General features: G+C 24.9%; 10 protein-coding genes across 10 annotated transcripts; 3 read left to right on the top strand and 7 right to left on the bottom strand.

Moving 5' to 3' along the window:
- Nucleotides 1-69: 69 nt before the first annotated feature.
- PNEG_03005 (hypothetical protein) lies at nucleotides 70-942 on the top strand (the record flags this gene model as incomplete). Its single annotated transcript, XM_007876865.1, has 5 exons — nucleotides 70-394; nucleotides 440-624; nucleotides 670-781; nucleotides 840-882; nucleotides 929-942. 4 exons carry the CDS (start codon nucleotides 70-72, stop codon nucleotides 875-877), a joined length of 660 nt encoding a protein of 219 aa, XP_007875056.1. The 3' UTR covers nucleotides 878-882; nucleotides 929-942.
- Nucleotides 943-1161: 219 nt separating this feature from the next.
- On the bottom strand, nucleotides 1162-2795 carry PNEG_03004 (hypothetical protein; the record flags this gene model as incomplete). Its single annotated transcript, XM_007876863.1, has 8 exons — nucleotides 1162-1176; nucleotides 1219-1323; nucleotides 1370-1513; nucleotides 1555-2144; nucleotides 2191-2410; nucleotides 2463-2481; nucleotides 2527-2613; nucleotides 2656-2795. The coding sequence occupies 8 exons, from the start codon at nucleotides 2793-2795 to the stop codon at nucleotides 1162-1164; spliced, it is 1320 nt and encodes a 439-aa protein (XP_007875054.1).
- An 827-nt stretch (nucleotides 2796-3622) lies between these two features.
- Nucleotides 3623-4758, top strand: PNEG_03003 (hypothetical protein; the record flags this gene model as incomplete). The annotated part of the gene is made up of 6 exons (XM_007876862.1): nucleotides 3623-3692; nucleotides 3737-3808; nucleotides 3853-4402; nucleotides 4447-4466; nucleotides 4499-4615; nucleotides 4658-4758. The coding sequence occupies 6 exons, from the start codon at nucleotides 3623-3625 to the stop codon at nucleotides 4756-4758; spliced, it is 930 nt and encodes a 309-aa protein (XP_007875053.1).
- A 174-nt stretch (nucleotides 4759-4932) lies between these two features.
- On the top strand, nucleotides 4933-7025 carry PNEG_03002 (hypothetical protein; the record flags this gene model as incomplete). Its single annotated transcript, XM_007876861.1, has 13 exons — nucleotides 4933-4975; nucleotides 5020-5109; nucleotides 5155-5495; nucleotides 5543-5725; nucleotides 5773-5899; nucleotides 5947-6029; nucleotides 6073-6176; nucleotides 6220-6247; nucleotides 6288-6422; nucleotides 6467-6529; nucleotides 6572-6665; nucleotides 6707-6918; nucleotides 6963-7025. The coding sequence occupies 13 exons, from the start codon at nucleotides 4933-4935 to the stop codon at nucleotides 7023-7025; spliced, it is 1566 nt and encodes a 521-aa protein (XP_007875052.1).
- Nucleotides 7026-7138: 113 nt separating this feature from the next.
- Nucleotides 7139-10018, bottom strand: PNEG_03001 (hypothetical protein; the record flags this gene model as incomplete). Its single annotated transcript, XM_007876860.1, has 10 exons — nucleotides 9921-10018; nucleotides 9781-9869; nucleotides 9350-9734; nucleotides 8988-9295; nucleotides 8183-8941; nucleotides 8076-8138; nucleotides 7573-8022; nucleotides 7404-7529; nucleotides 7247-7360; nucleotides 7139-7204 (listed from the first exon to the last, which is right to left on the bottom strand). The coding sequence occupies exons 1-10, from the start codon at nucleotides 9934-9936 to the stop codon at nucleotides 7139-7141; spliced, it is 2376 nt and encodes a 791-aa protein (XP_007875051.1). The 5' UTR covers nucleotides 9937-10018.
- Nucleotides 10019-10330: 312 nt separating this feature from the next.
- On the bottom strand, nucleotides 10331-12707 carry PNEG_03000 (hypothetical protein; the record flags this gene model as incomplete). Its single annotated transcript, XM_007876859.1, has 7 exons — nucleotides 10331-10485; nucleotides 10528-10599; nucleotides 10646-10880; nucleotides 10928-12178; nucleotides 12231-12326; nucleotides 12379-12436; nucleotides 12489-12707. The coding sequence occupies 7 exons, from the start codon at nucleotides 12705-12707 to the stop codon at nucleotides 10374-10376; spliced, it is 2043 nt and encodes a 680-aa protein (XP_007875050.1). The 3' UTR covers nucleotides 10331-10373.
- A 384-nt stretch (nucleotides 12708-13091) lies between these two features.
- PNEG_02999 (hypothetical protein) lies at nucleotides 13092-14325 on the bottom strand. Its single transcript, XM_007876858.1, has 4 exons — nucleotides 14240-14325; nucleotides 13955-14194; nucleotides 13706-13910; nucleotides 13092-13659 (listed from the first exon to the last, which is right to left on the bottom strand). The coding sequence occupies exons 1-4, from the start codon at nucleotides 14275-14277 to the stop codon at nucleotides 13132-13134; spliced, it is 1011 nt and encodes a 336-aa protein (XP_007875049.1). The 5' UTR covers nucleotides 14278-14325; the 3' UTR covers nucleotides 13092-13131.
- A 1042-nt stretch (nucleotides 14326-15367) lies between these two features.
- PNEG_02998 (cytoplasmic tRNA 2-thiolation protein 1) lies at nucleotides 15368-16649 on the bottom strand (the record flags this gene model as incomplete). Its single annotated transcript, XM_007876857.1, has 7 exons — nucleotides 16630-16649; nucleotides 16336-16590; nucleotides 16175-16289; nucleotides 16006-16125; nucleotides 15849-15960; nucleotides 15751-15803; nucleotides 15368-15705 (listed from the first exon to the last, which is right to left on the bottom strand). Exons 2-7 carry the CDS (start codon nucleotides 16429-16431, stop codon nucleotides 15368-15370), a joined length of 834 nt encoding a protein of 277 aa, XP_007875048.1. The 5' UTR covers nucleotides 16432-16590; nucleotides 16630-16649.
- A 417-nt stretch (nucleotides 16650-17066) lies between these two features.
- On the bottom strand, nucleotides 17067-17581 carry PNEG_02997 (hypothetical protein; the record flags this gene model as incomplete). The annotated part of the gene is made up of 4 exons (XM_007876855.1): nucleotides 17536-17581; nucleotides 17318-17495; nucleotides 17135-17254; nucleotides 17067-17086 (listed from the first exon to the last, which is right to left on the bottom strand). Exons 1-4 carry the CDS (start codon nucleotides 17539-17541, stop codon nucleotides 17067-17069), a joined length of 324 nt encoding a protein of 107 aa, XP_007875046.1. The 5' UTR covers nucleotides 17542-17581.
- An 812-nt stretch (nucleotides 17582-18393) lies between these two features.
- On the bottom strand, nucleotides 18394-19166 carry PNEG_02996 (hypothetical protein; the record flags this gene model as incomplete). Its single annotated transcript, XM_007876854.1, has 4 exons — nucleotides 18940-19166; nucleotides 18807-18894; nucleotides 18690-18763; nucleotides 18394-18645 (listed from the first exon to the last, which is right to left on the bottom strand). Exons 1-4 carry the CDS (start codon nucleotides 19123-19125, stop codon nucleotides 18394-18396), a joined length of 600 nt encoding a protein of 199 aa, XP_007875045.1. The 5' UTR covers nucleotides 19126-19166.
- Between the last annotated feature and the right edge of the window lie 132 nt (nucleotides 19167-19298).

Raw genomic sequence — 19298 nt, 5'->3', positions numbered from 1 at the left:
TAAATTCAAACTAATTTTCAAAATATCATAAAAACTACACAACCACATTATATATACCAAAATCTAGAAATGACATATTTATTATCAAATAAAAATATAATTTTTATTAGATTTTTTAATCCAATAACAAATAAAATAATCAAATTTCATAATTTTAATAGTTCAATCATATTTTTATATAAAAAAGAAATAAGTACATATGAAAAAATACATAAGAAAAAAATAACATTGCCAATAAAAACGGAAGCATATGAAGACTTGACTTTAAAAGAATCTATTAAAAGCAAATCTAAAACTAAAATTACCGAAAATATAAATCAGCAAACATCCAACTTAAATGATAGAAATAATTTATTTTTTTCAGAAAAAAACTATGAATCACAAAATTTGAATGGCTAGCTAGAAATTTGATATTATTTCAATTCACTTACATAAATAGAACAATTTAATAAATTCGATAAACTTTTCAATCATACCGTTGGAATCATAATGAAAAATGGAAAAAAAACAAAAGCACAAAAACAACTTCAAAACGCGCTTATATATATTAAACAAAAAATAAACGCAGATCCATATTTTGTTCTTTCTAAAGCTATTAAAACAGTTTCTCCCTTAATGAAACTTGTATATTATAAATCTAGTGATAAAATATTATTCTAACAATATTAGGTGTTCATAAAAAAAGGAACTAAATCTATAAAAGTGCCAGTTCCTTTAAATGAACATCAGCGACATAGAAAAGCAATAATCTGGATACTTGAAGCCAGTAATAAACAACATAGTAAAAACTTCTCAGAACGTTTAGCACAAGAACTAATTGCTGTTATAAATGGAACCAGTTCTGTTTTCCAAAAAAAAGAACAACTACATAAATTAGCATTAGTAAATATTTTTGTGTAAATTTAAATATTAACTAATCCTAAATTAGATAAATAAAGCAAATACTCAAATTAGAATTTAATATTAGATTTGATATAATTTTCGCGCATGCCTTCAATAAATAATTATGCCTTAATATTAGACGCATACATATTCTCTTTATCATTAAAACATTTAAAGCGTTTGTGTAAACAGAGTATTAATATAATCATTAATTTTAGATTTTAATAAGATAAATATCAAATAGGATTAAGTAACTTTGATCTTTATATAAACTAAACCTTAATCTACAATAGTCTATTAACAATTTAGTTATGGAAGCCAAATGAAATCAAAAACCTTAGTAAATAAATTATTTGCCATACGAATATTTGTGCCAAAGACAGCATACTTAGACTTCGATTTTCTTGGTTTTTTTCTAGCAACCATAACAGGAACACTTGACTACACAATAATCAACTTTTTAAAGTTTTAAAACAAACCCAAATACTTTATTGACAATATAATTACTAAATGACCCTAAAATAACTCTAAGATAACAATTAATACAAATACAAAAAAAAAAAAAAAACCCTTTTAATGAACTACATCCTCTACTACCAAGAATAACAAGAGTCGGCTCTAGATAATCGATCTAATTTATTTAAAACCTCAATTTCAAAAAAAAAAAAGTACCATTTCTGTTAATAAATGCTTAGGAGTTTTATGATGAATTATTTCAATTTCAATTTGCAATATCAATTTTGTCTTTTTTAGTAGCTTTTGGGTAATCTGACATATCTCTTCCATCGCAGCTAATCTTTCTTTTTCTAACTCTAAAATACCCTTATCATCTTTATCATCTTTATCTATGGCTTCTACAATCATCATAATATCATAATCGCGTACAATAGTCCCAATAGCCCATTCTAAAGCATATAATGATTCAGAACTTAAATCAATAGAAACAAGATATGAACGAATTCTTCTAGATTCACTAAAAGATGAGGGATATTCTCCACGTTTTATAGTCCTTATGGTCCTATCTTCTGTAAAAATAATAGTTCCCATGTCAATTTTCATATTTTGCGATCTTCTATCCTCATCAGCATCAATCTCTTGTTCTAATGAAAAGTTCATATTTGTTTGCGAAAAAATGTTAGAATCTTTAGATTTTGAAGCATTTTTAGAAGTATGAATCTTATTTGTTATAATTTTTGAAACGCGAGATGGTAACATAGAAGAATGATAAGAATCTTTCAACGGATTAACTGGATTTTTTTTTCCTAAAAATTTAAAAACCAAAAAACAATAGAATTTAAAGCTTAAAACCTTGAATTTCAAAACCATTAGAAAGAGACAAAGACTCCAGTTCATTAACAGTAGAATTTAAATATGGTGATGCCGATCTTATATAATTATCAAAGCATTCTCCATCATGAGAATTAGATTCAATAACATCATTACGATCAAATTTTTCTAAAAAAACATCATCTAAACTCTTTTGCATCACATTTTCAATACTAGAAGATTTCGTAAAAATAGAATTTGACTAAAGTAAATGATTAGAAAACAAAAACAAGCATATAAAAACAGAATTTGACTTCATTTAAAAAACGTGAACTATTATTTATAAGACAATAACAATCTAAAGATACTTTTAAATACCCTTCAGGCAAAGATGATACATTAAGCGTATTACTTAAATTAATATCAGATCTAAACCCAACTTCCAAATTGTTTTCAAGAAAACATCTAAAATTAAATACATGATATAACATTAGGACTTACTCTAACTTATTCTTTAATCCCGTCGATAATCGCATTTCACGAGTCTCTAGAAACTTTAATATTTCTTTTCGTTCTTCATCAAGAACTAATTCCATTGAAGAAAACGATTTATTTTTCTTGATAGGTTTGGCTGCATCAAATACCATTATTAGATTTTATATTATTTTTTTTTTTATAAATATAATTTATCCCTAAGTGTATTTTAAAATTAATACTCGATTAATACCCTAAAAATCATCTATTAATTACAATCAAATTTAATTTATATAACCCGAAGATATTTATCTAACTGTAAATTTAAAAATATTATAACAATTATTTAAATAACAAAAAGTTCACATGAAATTTTACTAGTCTATGATGAATAATAATATATATATTATTGCAAATATATATTATTGCAAATATAAAATTTGAACAAAAAAAGAAAAATCTTTAAATATATTAAATTCTAATATCTCATTAATTACACAACAATCACAAATTATATAATAATTAATTTACTATATAATGTATATTTTTATAAATCATATTTTGTTATAGTCCATTTAATGAATTTGCATCATTAGACGTTAAGTTCATTATTGCCTTCTTAAATTATATTTTTAGTTACAATATTTATAAAACTTGAATCTTAATACCAAAAAATCGTTTATTATTAGAATAAATACCAAAATTTTCAATAAAAATAACTCTTAAATTATAATATTACATCTTTGAGTTTAACCAAATTTCAAATAATTAGTGTAAAACAATTATATATTTATCTTTATACTATCTTAAAATACTATAAAATTATTAAGAGAAAAATATTTCAAATATCAAAATATCTAACTCATTTAATATTTTATTTATAATAATATTTATATTATATTAGAAATTTAATACTCACTAAATTTTTAAATATATAATTAAAAATCATAACAATAAATTTACGTATAATTACAAATTAGTGTTTAATAAAAAAAATTGCATGAAAGCACCTAATAAATTTCTACACAATAATGGGGAAACATATGCGTCTTTAAATGATTTTATTGATGGTAATATTACTATTTTTATCAATATTGCTCATTTTATTTAATAGCAATTGAAGCGCTTCCTATAGATTTAACAAGAATTTTTACATTATTACGAGAAGTTGACGCAAAAGTTTCAAGTAAAAACGAAAAAAAAAAAATTCCTTAATCTTATTTATTTAAGATCTTGAACATCTTATATCATCATCTATTTCTAATCTTTTAGCAAATACAGAATCATTTCAAGAAAATAAATCAATATGTATTTCTAGATTACGTTCACTTCTTATACAAATTATTCCTTATGCAGATGAAAAAATTTCAGTCGCATCATCAGCTAGAGATATTATAAAAAAACATCTTAAACGTCTTGATTCCGATTTCTCTCTTATAGAAAATGAAATGCCTCCTGTTGTTCGTTTCGGATCGACAAATCATCCAGCATTTTCATCAAATATAAACGTCTCTAAATCTGAAAATCGAAAAGAAACAATCTCAACTAGAAGAACAACTGCAGAGGAACTTAATATTCCCAATAATTCCAAAGGAAATCATCGTGAAAATTCTACTCCAATAAGAAAAAAAAGAACACTTCACATTAATGGAGGAACAACACCTCCAAGGCCTAATACTCCTGATAAAGACAGGAAAAAAGGAAATACATATGAAAAATTTAAATCAAAAGATCAAAATCAACAATCACATTTTCAACCAAGAAGAGAACTTATTAGAAAGTAAATTTCTAAATAATTTTATTCTTTTACACTAAATATTTTAGGTTAGAGAACTCAAATCCAGGTTTATTACTTTTTACTACATATTACTTAAAGTTAACATTTTAATATATCCAAACGAACCCACATATTGTTATTGCGATCAAATTTCATATGGAGAAATGGTTGCATGTGATGGGAAAAAATGTCAACGGGAATGGTTTCATTTACCATGTAATTTAAATTTTATTATAATTTTTTTTTTATAAATATTAGGTATTGGTCTTCCAGAACCACCTCAAGGAGAGTGGTATTGTGATGAATGTGTTTTAGAAAAACAAATTAAAGGGCGACGACCACGAAGAAAAATAGGATAAAATAATGTATATAAAATTTAAACTTACATAACTTTACATATAGTTTAGAATTAGATTGCTATGAAATTTATAATTCCTTTATTTTTTAGTTCATGTATGTAAATTCTTATTAAATAAACTTAATATTATGACAAATATAAAATAATTTTTAAACGATCTAGCGGAAATCTGAAAATGGATATAAGAACTTTTGAAGTATTATATAAAAAAATAAAAGGTTTTACAAGCAATCTTCACACGAAAATATATTTAATAAACAAGGAATTCTTATTCTTAAGGAAAGTAGTATAGAATGGATAGAATTTGGAAAACAAATGCCTACTGTATCTATTTCTTTGGATTCAATCAAAAGTATAACAAAAGAAATTAATGATATACAGGTCTAATCTAGATAAGATTTGCAGGCTACACCTATCACAAGCCCTAGAGCAATGATAAAAATTTTTAAAAAAGACCAAAAAAATGAAATAGTATCTTATATTTTTACATTTATATCATCAAAAGCTCAAGATGATTGCAATAATTTCAAATTAGAAATCCAAAAAAAGAATTCAAAAAGAAAATATTTGCATAATATTCAACAGTCTGTTACTGATATATTAACTAGAGATGATTTTGAGCAGGATATTGACTTACAGCAATCTCTTCTCAAAAACAATAACGAATTAATGAAAACATTTTCAGAGGCAGTAATTAAAGGAAATCTTACAAATGAACAGTTTTGGAGTACACGAATAGTATACGCATATATATTATATATACATGTTATTTTAATTCAATTTAGCATCTGTTAAGAACATATGCAGTCGAAAAAGCTCAAAAACGAGGCCCATACAATGTTCTTACTACTATAAAACCTCAGACAATTGATAATAAAGTCAAACTATCCCTAAATAAAGAAAAAATTTACGATATATTTCAACAACATCCATTAATTAAACATATTTATAATGAAAATGTTCCTCCAGTAACAATACTTTTCAAAAAATCTTATACAATTAATATTTTATATAGTTATCGGAAGATGATTTTTGGGGACGCTTTTTTTTATCTCGTCTTTGTAAAAAACTACGAGGAGAAAAACTAAATACATATGATTCCAATGATGAAATATTAGACAAGTATCTTGATTATGAAAATGGTAGACATTAATTAAGCTAAATTACTTAATTATTAATTTTAGAATAGATTTTATTCAATCATACTCAAATGATACAAAGAATATATCATATTTCATTGATTTAACAAAAAATGAACATCATATTACAAAGGTTATTATTATTTATAGTAATTATTTTTAATTTAATAATATAGACTGCTGATTTTGAATCATCAATTATTATGAAAGAACTAGAAAACATACAAATGATGCACTCTTTAAACAATCTTTCTACAAAAATGATAAACTGTTTAAAAAAGTAAACTACTACATTAATTCTAAAATCATTTTAACCTATATAGAAATATAGACAAAAAAAAAAAGGATAATGTCTGATTTTTTTTTTTTTTAACTATCTAATTTAATTTAGAATAACATTAACAATTTAATTCTTAATGATTTAGAAGGAATAATAAGCGAAGATAATATTTATCTTTATATAAAAGATCAGAAAAAATATTTTCTAAAAAATAGTATCTTCCAAGAAGATTACTCTAAAAAATTCGTAGTTTAAAATAATGATATATTTGTATATTCTAATAATTGTAGAAAAGACCTAAATTATATATAAAGTTTGAAAATACTGAGCATCAAATGGAGCCAATTATAAACGTTGGTAACCTTTTACTTCTATTTAAGTTTAACATAATAAAGATAAGCAATATTAACATATTATCAAGAGATACAACTCATGATATTTTCCAACAAATTAACATAAAATCTAGAATAAGACACAATTTCAAGACAGGTTAAAAATATTACATAAAAAGGATATATTTATGATAATAGTTATTCCATTAGATATAAAGAATCAGGTAATACTTTGTCATGAAACAGCAAATGAATTTTTAAATCAATTTTGGATAAAATTTTTATCAAACGAAACAATTACTTTACAACTTCCTCAAATTGTTAATTTATTAAAGAAAACGAACGATAACATTAATACTATCATAAAGTCCAATGATATTTCTATAAATAATTTAGAAATAATTAAAAATGTAACAGATTTCCTATTTATATATACATATTTATTATTTATTAGTATTTTAAACCAACAATTATTGCTATTGTAAAAGCTCTTCAAGAATATAAAAATGTATCATGATTTTATAAAAGTTAAAATCTATTTTAATTCCTATAAATCTAATATTTAAATAATCTTTCAATTTTTAAAAAATATACAAATAAATAATTCAAATATAAAAATAATTCTAATAATTAAGATATTTTTAAGGGTTCGATAACCGAACCTTGTTTTATTATAATACGTGGAGTAATAAGTTTCTAATACATAAGCAGATTAAATATATATTTATTATAAACTACCTGATACTGTCCTCTTGTTGTCCATTCTAGACCAAGAGGTAACATTAAGGATTTTTCATATTGTTCTTTAGTCTGATATGGATATGGAACTGAAGATACCAATAATTTCTTATTCTATAAAACTCAATAACATTAATAAATAAAAACATATTTATACTTTTTTAATATTTTTTTCACTTATGATTACATTGTTTAACTCTAAATCTTTTCTATTTTTTTTTGATATATCTGAAACTTTAATTTTTTTTGAAATATGTTTTATTCCAAAACCACACCAACTCCCCTAAGATCATCAATAAAATGAAAATATTTCAAAAAGAAAATACCCATCCAGGCATTATATCATTCTTTTTATAAGATTCATGTTCTTCGACATTTTTAAGTTTTTCTTCCTGAAAATTTTCTATAACATTATCGCCTGAAAAAGCTCGAACGACCAAATCTTTTTGTTTCAAAGCAAATCTTGAGCCATTATATATCATGTTTAAATCTTCTTCAGCATTATTTCTATAATTCTTTACTTCTATTTCACTAGTTGGAAACAATAATCCTTGAGGAATATCTATACACAATTCCGTTTCATCAGTTTTCTTAAAATTTTGGGAATCTTTATATATTATAGACTGCTCAGAATCACATTTCAATTCCAATCCATAAAACTCAGGTGAAAGTTCATCAGTTGCAATCAACCATGGATTATAGTTTTTAAAACGTGTATCTAAAATCTTTGAATCATATGAAGAACTTGATAAATTCTTGCTTATAAAATTCCAAGACTTCAAAAATGATATGATAAGCAAACAATTTTCGAGACTCCAAAATATATTACCTTATCAATCTTAAAAGTTTCAACAGGCTTTTGATCATTAATATTAGAAACATAACCTTTATTCTTTAAAAAGTTACAAATAACTTAATAAAAAAATAAAAACTTACAAAAGATGGATTAAATATTCTCCGTCCAATAGAATTCGAAAAACGTTCATAAACTTTATTACTACTATATTCTGAACATAATATTTCAGGGTCCTTTTTAATATTTAATACATCATCTATGGTTCTCTCATTCTTTATTTTTTTATCTTTCTCAGAATTCATAAATTGCATACCCATTGAACTTTTTAACTTAATGTTTTCATTTCTAAACTTCATTAAATTTGTCAATAAATCTTTATTGTTAATATCAGAACTTTTATTATCATTATCTAAATTTTCATCAGAATCAGAAGAACATATACTTCGAATTTTTTCTTGAAGTCGTTTATCATGTTGTAATTGTTTTTTTATAAATTGTTTATTACCAATAACAAAACAATTATTATTTAATTGCTGTTTAGCTAATTTATTACTATCAAAACCATAAAGATCAATTCCTTCCTTAGTTTTATTTATTTCGTTTTGAAAAGGCAATCCATCATAATCAATTTTACCTAAAACTAAAGATTTTTTTTTTTTTTTTTCATGTCTATGAATTTTTCGATATGATTTACTCTTAATTTTCGAAATTCGTTTAGCTTTGCGTTCTTGTCTAAACATTAAGTCACGAATTAATCTAAGTTCAGCACGACGCGCTGCAACTTCTTCTACTGAAAGTTTATTAAGAGATAATTCTTCAAATTCAAGAACAGATCTTTCATCTTTTAAACCCGAAGACTGAAGAACATCGTCAATACTTCTTTCAAAATGTGTAGATGCCTAAATAGAATAAATTATATAATAGATGCCGAAAACATTAACAAACTTGAAATTTTGCAAATAATGAATTATTTGTTAATTTCGATTTTTCTAAAGAATCAATAGGAAATTTCAAAAATTCAGATGCCCTATTGAATTTTACAACATCCTCCCATTTTTTTAAATCCTTTTTAACAATATCATATGCTGCTTGTCTATCAAAAAAATCTTGGGCTGATTTAGCCAATGGCACATCTAAAGAATTACCAGAAAATTTAGAAATATCGCTTTGAGAAAGAGACTTCAAATAAGAGCTAGCTGTAATATTGGCATTTAAAGGTGCAATCATTTCCGAAAAACTCAATTTTTCAGAAACTAGTTAAAAATATTAAAAATATGTTTTATTTCTAATATAAAGGAAATCTAAACCATCAAAATAATTGCTTTCATTGTTTTTCACATGGCTACTAAGAGTTTCACAAGATGATTTTTTTGAAAATTCATTAATCTTTAGAAAATCATCATGTTTCCGTTTCCTTTCTAATGTCTCAATAAATTCTTCAAGACAATTAAGTTCCAAATCTTCAGACACGAGATTATCATAACAGCCATTATTATTAAATGATGCTTGTTCATTATTAAATATTTCAGAAATATAACATGTGTTTTCATCTTCAACAATTCCGATTTCTGCATCCGGTGTTAATAACTCCAAGTTATGATCGACATCAGGTGACATATTATATCTATTTTTATCCAGATTCAATTTTTCAAACTTTTCTTTTCTAAACTTAATATTTTCTACATTTTTTATCTAATATCATTAAAAATTAGGAATAATAAGATTATGTAACAACTACTTTAGAACTTCTAGTTTCAAATCTAGAAAAAAGATGACTATTTTTTTTACTAAGTACGTCGTTTCTATCAATATCTTGATCTTTTCTTTCTAATGCCTCAAAATTAGTAACATTTAAAAACGATATATTATCACTAGCACTTATTAAATCGAGCATATCTAAAACTTTATCTTTTCCATTTTCTGAACAAAATCTAATATACTTATTACAATACTTTTTCTTTTTGCTTTCAATTTTTTTAATAAACCATAATTTTTTATCGTTATACTATTTTACACATAATTTTTATATATTTCTTTACTAATTTTAACTCAGATATTTCCTTAAAGAAAACTAAATGATTAAATATCTAATTCATTAAAAATATATTTCTAAAGCTCTAAAACAAACACAAATCACATAAATATTTATTTAAATTATATATTCGTACTCAAAAACTGAAAAAGCTTTATCAACACCAACAATATTTTATTAGATGAAAAAAAAATACATAGAAATAAGGTCTAACTGGCTAGAAATTAAAATATCTAAAACTACAGCCAAATAAAGATGCATTTTTTATTATCTAAGATTCATAGCGTTTTCATGATTTATTATGTATTAATCTCAATTGTTTGATCCTGAACACTATAATCTTTTTGATATTCTTTCAAAACAATTAAAGCTTCTTCCACTTTAGCACGTAATGCAACATCATCTTCAATTCTATTAATTATTAGTATAAAATACATATTAAAAAACCGCTACAAATGCAATAATTCAGAATTATCCATTTCTAATAACATTCCAGTTATTTTCCCAGCAAAATTGACTTCTTGTCTATCAATGTTGTAAAAAAAAATACCCACACATCAAATTCACTTACGCTTGAACCTTAGGATAAAGAGCTTCCCCTAACATCTGTTTCTGATTCTCAGGAGAAGCAGCAGCTAAAGCAGCAGCGGTAAGTTGGTTATCATTTCCAACATCAATACCATCCCTCGTTCCATTTCTAATATTGGAGCCAATTCTATACACTCTTGCACCTGCTGGTGCAGGGCGCATACCCATAGACATTATTGGACGAGATGGAAGACCTTGAGGAGAACGAGAAATTTGCCCTATAAAAAGAAATTAATATAAACAAAAAAAAAAAAGAAAAACTTACCGGACCTTTGAGGCCTTCCTTGCATTGTAAGATAAGCATTATATCCAGACATACCAGAATACATTTGAGGAATAGCTTGTCCATTAGGTTGCCCAGCCTGTTGAGGAACCCATCGTGGTCTAGATGATACTATGCCAGGCTGCGGAAATGGTATACCTCTATCAGTTACAGGGCCAGCAGGCATAAAACCAGGGCCCTGTCCATAAAACATAGGAGCACCTGCTATTCCGTATTGTGGAGGCATTCCTGCTGCTGCTGCCTGTTGTTGCATTCTAAGTTGATTACGAGCATTTATTTGCGACTCTAGCTGGGATCTCCGAACATCTTTACGCTGAGCAAGAGCAACGTATAAAGGTTTCCCAGAAACCATACGCTGATTCATTTCTGTTATCGCTTTAGTTGCTTCATCTGGTGATGAAAAACAAACAAATCCAAATCCTTTGGATTTTCCATTATCATCTACCATGATTTTTGCTGAAGTAATAGTTCCAAAAATAGAAAATTCTTGCCGTAGACGCTCATCATCTATATCATCATCTAAATTTTTTACAAAGAGATTTATCCCATTATATTTATTGAGTTTATCTAGCTTAGCTTGTTCATACTGCTTCTTAAGTTCTTCTTCTCGCTCATGCTTTTTCTGAGCTCTAGAAACATACAATTTACGATCTTTGTATTCTGTATCGTGCAATTCTCCAACAGCCCTGGCAGCATCCTCATGATTCTCATAATTTACAAATCCAAAACCACGAGACTTCCCATTTTCATCTACAGAAAGACTCAATGAAGTGACATTCCCAAACTTCCTAAATAACTCCTCAAATTCCGCTTCACTGATCTCAGGATTAATGTTTTTCACATAAATATTCGTAAAATTCGCTTTCATAGCATCAAATTTACTTTGACGATCCTTTTTAGATACATGATGACCAACATATACCTTTTTGTTATTTAAAAGCATACCATTAACATGCTTAATAGCTGCTTCTGCAGATTCAGACGTTTTGTAATGTACAAAACCATATCCTTTAGAGTTTCCAAGCTCATCAACAGCAACTTTACAAGATAAAATATTTCCAAAAGCAGTAAAAGTATCATGAAGTGCCTTATTATCAATACTAGAATCCAAATTTTTTATAAAAACATTCCCTGTCCCAGTTTTTCTCAAAGAAGGGTCACGTTGAGACCACATAATACGACAAGGCTTCCCTTTTATTAAAGTATAATTAAGCTCTTCTAAAGCACGTTCACCTATTAAAAAAATCAATATTTAATAAAACCAAAATATCGTTAACATTCTTACCATCACTAGAATTATGAAAATTAACATAAGCATAACCAAGAGACCTTCTAGTCACAGCATCTCTGCAAACACGGATACTTGCAACAGCACCAATATCTATATAAATCAATACAAATATACCACACTTCTCAAAACAATTAATATATACTATTAAAAAGCTCAAATAACATAGCTTCCGTTACACTTGGGTCAAGCTCACCAACATACTGAAAATTCATAAACAAAAAAAAAAAACCAAAAAAAAAATAAAACGCATACCAAAGAAGCAGAATTGGGACTATTTTGAGGAACAGGTACTAACACGTTGGCCCCAATATTCAAACGAGAAGAATCATCAGCCGAGCCAGCGGCCTCGGTAGACGGAGCAACTTCATCAGATCGTGTTAGTTTAGACTTACCCAAAACATTTTTATTGGAAGCATCTGAAATATTTATAGGAGAAACGCTAGATACAGATTCAACAGCTAATAATGACATGTATACAATATTTCTAATACTCTTAAGTGCCAATTTTTTAATTTAATTTTCTAGAAACCTCTTTAAAAATATTGATTCCTTTAATAAGTTAAAATAAAAAACTCCAATCTTTTATTATTTTTTATTTTTTTTTTGAGTTGGTGCCGAAACTTTTTTTTTTTAAAAAATATCCTTTATCTCTAAATTATCAGAGATTACTTTTTATAATAGTTTTTTTTTAGATTTTTTTTTCGACTCTTCTACAATCGGCACTAAAAAGCTGAAAGGACACTAAAAATATTACCTAGCCCTATTTACACTTTATAAATATTAAAAATACAGATAAAAAATTAACATTAATCAATGTCATTATCAAATACCTACAACTATATATATCGCCATTAATATTAGAAATAACATAAAATACATATAATCTTTAAATAAACTAATCTATAAAAAATCTATCTTTCCATTCTTTAACAAGATTATGAAGATAATCAACAGCTATTTCCATTTCGTTTTCCTTAAATGCAATAACATCAGATTTTCGCAAAACACAGCGTCCCCATCTATTAGTACCACTACCCCATTTAATATCACGAGGAACCTTTTTTTCTGTAGCACAATAAATAATAGAATATGCGCCATTTGCGGGAGTACAAGTATGCCAGGGACTTCCCAACAAACGTGCTATATAAAAAATAATAATCATTAAGAAAGTAGAAAAAAAATTAAGATGTTCTGACATAATATTTGTTCGACAAATCCCGGGATGACATAAATATTGATTATAATGCAATTTTTCATAAGTAGCAAAATGGTAAATATCCATTAAACGTTTCGAAGATTCATATGGTAATTTCCCATAAAAACATTGTATATCAAGAACAGAAAATGCAGATGGTTGACATTCTAATGATGATACCCAAATAAGACGCGATGAAGGGAAAAGAAGAGAGGAAAGACGCTCTCTCTAAAATCTTTTTTAGCAATTTCTTAAAAATACGATAATTACTAACTATATAAACATATGAAAATAAGTTTACTTGGAAAACCAAACCAAGTTCATTTTTAGATTTAACAGAAATACCTTGTTTTTTCCATGATGGGTATGTTATGGCATTCATAAAATTTGTAAAAATATCCCAAACAGCATTGAGCCATTCAATTCCAGTAAAACCGCCTATACCAGCATTAAAAACGATAATATCCAACTTTTTATATCTTTTATAAATTAAAAAAAAAAAAAGAAAATAAAAACAAAATACTTCAATAATACATTTCTACAAAAAGCCTCCACACTTTCCATCTCAGAAAGATCTAGTAATTCATAAAACAATTTTAATTTTCGTAACGGAGTATGCATTCTTAAACGAAATATCGTATCCTCTGCTTTCTTTTTAGTTCGACAAGTAATAATAACAGTTAAATATTCATCGATCTGATACACTGGAGAATAATATTCTATAAATTTTATTATTGAAGCAAATCCTAGTCCACTATACGAGCTTAACATATATTTAAGTCGAAAATCTATTTACATTTAAACTAACCTGTTTGCCCCTGTTATTAACAATGTTATTTCTTCCATTTTTCATGAACTAATAAAGTAATATCAAAATCAATTTTTTCTAATTTTTATCATACAAAATATTATTTCGATATTCTTATTTAAAAAAAAATTAAAACTTTTCTAATTTATATAATTAAAATATATTAAACAAAGAAACACTATAAATATATGAATGTTTAATTTTAACATTTTATTGTTAATAACATACTTTTAAAAATAAAAAATGCTTCAAAATATATTTTTTAAAGATTTCTAATAATATTTTATTGAAATATTTTGAAAATGTTTTTTTAAATTATAAAAAAACTTGAAAACATTAAAGCTTCTTAAACAAATTGTATATTAAAAAATTTAATAAACTAACAAAAATCATGATATATATACATATAATATTTCTATTGCATGAGCAAAACAAAGTTTTTAAATAAAAAATTTTTATTAGCTTGTAATTAATATAATTCTTAAATATTATTTATAAAAACAGAATATACTATATTTTAAATGATAGATGATATTTTAAAATTAGGTAATTTAATGCAATCTTTTCTCAATCATAAACATCAAAATTTTAAATAAAGAATTATAACTAAAAATTTATAATATAGGCAAATTTGTTTTCAAATTTAATATAATAATATTATTATCTTATTTGATGAAATCTAACTTAAATATCGAAATTAAACACTAATTAATATAAATTCTGATAAATATAATTAAATTTTATAATTTTTATATGAAAATTATATTTATAACAATATATTAAAACGATAGTATTTAAATACTTAATTTTATTTATATTACTTTTATGAATATTAAATTAATCTAGTATCTAAATTATAACTACGAAATAAAATACTTGTTTAATTAATAAAATTTAAAACTAAAAACAACCTTAGCAAAATAACTAAATATGACGTTTACCATTTTAGGGACATAAATACATCTAATTATATTAGTAATAAATTACATATTAAATTCAACATCCTTTAAATTCTTAATAACAATAAAATATGAAAAATAAAAAGATATAAACCATATATATTATTAAAACATAATTAAAATCAAAATATTATCAAATTATCTTTAAATTATAACCCAAAACAATAATCTAAAAATCTAATCCTTTTTGATTTTCCTCATATTTCTGATTATTTATCATTTTTATACTATTTCTCATAATTTCTATAATCATTGACTTTTTTATTTCTTCTATTCCAGATCTACTAATCCTACTATTCAAGCCTTCCAATAATATACAAGCTTTACAATAATCATTACTTGACATATATCCACATTTTTTACAATTTTTTTGCGTAGGAAGATTTTTTTTCACAGCATCAGAAAGCAAAAATGCTTCACCAGAATGAATAATATCAATGATTGATGAAGGCCTTAAGGATTCTAATTCCTTAATCAAGGTTCGAGCAAAACCTCGAAAAGCTTCAGCTAAAAAAAAATTAATGGAAAAAAAAAAAATAAAAATAGACGAACAAGAATAAATGCATTCAGTAGAAAAATAGTCAAGCTTTTTAAAATGGGCATACCTAAAAAAATTAAATTCTTTTCAATGAAAGTATGTTAAATATTACATTACAATTTCTTTCTCATATGTATATTTAAATGGCTTTGACCTTTTTATTTTAAATTCTCCTGTTAATATTTCAGTACAACGTCCAAGACGAGAGATATCCCCTCGTAATACTATTATATATAAATTTTAACAACTTTTCCAAAAACAAAATTTACAATTCATAATAATTGTCTCAGCAATATCATCCGCATTATGTCCTGTAACTATATGATCAATATTCAGCATTGTAGCACACCTATCAAGAGCTTGTCTTCGAAATACACCACAAAAAGTACCTTGAATTTCATTAAAATAAAAAATCAAATGTGTACATATAATATTCACAATTATTTTTTCTGCCCACATGTTTAACAATCTCATCCATACTCCATCCATAAATCTCTTCATAACTTAGAATTTTTAAAGGTATAGAATACTGAATTTGAATGCGCTTAACGGTCTTCCGATAACTATCAGAATTTAAAAGATAAGAAAGAACAAGAAACCTCTAAAGAATCATCACGATATCCTTGAATACCTTCATCTACAGATATCATATATAAATCTAATCCATAATCATATTTATCATTTAAAGTTTTCATAACATAAGCAAGTACAGTACTGTCTTTACCACCTGATGCACCTATCCCAATTTTATCTCCTCTAGAAAATAAAGAATTAGATATAATGGTATTATGAATCTCTGTCTCAAAAACATAATAAAAACAATCTTTACATAGTTTTTGAGATGTTTTAGGACGCTGTAACAATCAAAAAAAAAAAAAAAAAATTAAACAAACTTTAAGGGACGGATAATTCAAAGAACATATCTCACATAGCTTCCTAGAACGAATAGATTCAGAGGCCTCTTTAGAAGTCATTTACAATTCAAATTTATATCGAAAACTTAAGTACAAAAAAATATTTCATATTATATGAAATATTGAATAATTCTTAAAAAAAATATGTTGAAAAATAGCCCTAATCAAACACATTCTCATATTTAATAAAAAATACTAAAAATATCTGTATTTTTAAATACAAATAAAACATTAATAAATCAAAATAAAAAACCATATTTTTATTTACATAAATTAACTTAAAAATAATAAAAACATCATTAGGGAATAACAAGGTATTTATTTTAATTTTGAAAAAATCCTACCAGCAGAACAATTACCAATACAGTGCATCCTATATAAAAAATTACAAAACTATAAATCAGGAAACGAATTAATTACATGTGAAACATTTCTTCTAATAATAAAATCAATAAAATAATCAATATATAAACAAATAATATACCAACGCAATTTTCATTATCTAATTTTTTTCTTTCTGACTCATTAAAAGCAGAAGAAACACGCTCCTTACATTCGTCATAATGATGTTTTAAAGGCGCACATTTTTTTGTATTTGAACATTCTGTGATTTAAATCAATCATATAATTAAATAATATATATATTAAATCAACAAATTAAATATACCTTCTTGGATTTGCGGCATAATATCTTCTGGATCCATATCATTATTATCATAATCATCATTTTTTTCCCTCTTTTTCTCATTTAAATTATCTTTTTCATCATAGTTTCTTTCCTCAGCAGATACAAATAAAGGAAAAAATACAATATCAGAAATCCACAACCTTAATCTCGAAATACCCTATAAAAAATTAGCAAACATTAAATGCTTTTTTCTTTACCTCCATTTATCAATAAAATCCTGATTCAAGTCTTGTCCAGATTTTTTACAAACCCTAAACCTTAAATGGCTACATTTTACAAAGAAAATTATCTTTAGAAATATCAATTTTTTCAAATAGGAATATATATATATATTTCTAAAAATAAACCTCTATATAAAATCGTTTGTTAAATCATATGAAAATACAAAATATGATTTAAAATCTAAATCATTAATATAAAATAATATAATTTTTCGTTAAAATTTAATAAAAAAATTTTTTTCTTAATAAAAAGCTTTTTATTTAGATTTTAGACAAGAATAAATGCTACAAATATATTCAAAATTTCGAATTTAAGAAAGAAAAACCAATTAATATTAATATTTATAAAAAATAAGATAAATAAAAAATACTTAGGACAAACTAAAACTTATTACTGTTTTTAAGTAAATATTATAATAGGAACAAATACTTTCTGACTTAAATATTTATAATAAATACCATTTAAAAATAAAATTAACAATTCGTACAAATTTATTGTGTAACAATCTAATACGTAAACATTATATATATTCAGTTATATTAAATAATCATTCAAAACATTATATTACTATACAATTTATATTTGTATTTTAAAACAACATACCATTTTATTATGTTAAAAATGTTACAATAAATCTAAATAAATTATAACCCATACAAAAACACAACAGCAATTGTATCAGATTAAATACTATAATTTCTAAAATCCAACAGCATACATACGATTGTTTAACTTCACTAAAAATTACTCTTAAAAATAAATTCAAACTAAAAAAAACCATTGCATAAAACCAAAATAGACATGACCAAGATACTTATAACACTTTACCAATTTTACTTATTTTTAGCAACATCTTCATAATTAGGAGGAGCATCTCTATTAACATAGGAAAGACTAGGTATATCATCTATAATAAGCTGATTAACATTAGGAAGTAAGGAACTATCATGAGCTTGGTATTGAGGAAGCTCTTCTAAATGTTGAACATAACGCGGATCATTATTATTTTCATGAAGTCTAAATTGAATATCGGAAAATTTTGTTGCAAAATCAAACCCTCCTCCTTCCTTAAATATAAATTTTACCTAAATGAAACATTAAAAAAACACAAAACAATACCCTTACAAACTGATGCAACACTTGGGAGACCACCTTGCGGTACAGGATATACTGTGGCCTGATAATAATTAGAAGAAAACCAAGCTAATAATTATAAATAAAAATCAGAAAAAAAATTCTAACAAACGTTGAATAAAACTCCCATCTACAAATTTGTTTAAAGGACATGCAAAATTTTTAAAACTAGCTGTAGCTTGAGATGGAAAATAAATAATCTAAAAACTAATTAATATAATATAATCCCTATTTCAAAAGCTTACTCTGTGATTAGAAAAATATAACCTTCCAGAAGAAGAAGAATATGTCTTATTGATTATATGATTTGCAGGATATCCATTACCACATTCTAATATAAATTCAACCTTGTTTCCACAAAAAAAAAATTGTTCAAAAGGTAATAAAATTGGTTCATTTTCTGGATTAACGTCTACAGAATTAATAGACATTTTTGAATCAACTCGATAAAAATTATTTAACTAAATATCTTTTCTAACGTACTTTCAACATATTAAGGGTTTTTTTAAAACCTAGAACGATAAAATTTAAAGCGATAACATTTGATTTTTTTTTCGTAATTTTAAAAAATATTTACTAAATTAATGTGTACAAAAAATTATAA

This window comes from Pneumocystis murina (genome assembly GCF_000349005.2).
Source record: "Pneumocystis murina B123 chromosome Unknown supercont1.15, whole genome shotgun sequence".
In the NCBI taxonomy this organism is placed as follows: Eukaryota; Fungi; Ascomycota; class Pneumocystomycetes; order Pneumocystales; family Pneumocystaceae; genus Pneumocystis; species Pneumocystis murina.
Note: the sequence above shows the minus strand (reverse complement) of the source record. Positions and strands in the feature narration are given on the sequence as shown.

Excerpts from the sequence above, each read along its gene's own strand:
- PNEG_02999 (XM_007876858.1), bottom strand. The coding sequence starts at position 14,277 with ATGGAAGAAATAACATTGTTAATAACAGGGGCAAACAG. Across the intron at positions 14,195-14,239 it reads TTAATAACAGGGGCAAACAG|CTCGTATAGTGGACTAGGAT; the intron begins GTTAGTTTAAAT and ends ATATATGTTAAG. Across the intron at positions 13,911-13,954 it reads TGTAGAAATGTATTATTGAA|ATATAAAAAGTTGGATATTA; the intron begins GTATTTTGTTTT and ends AATTTATAAAAG.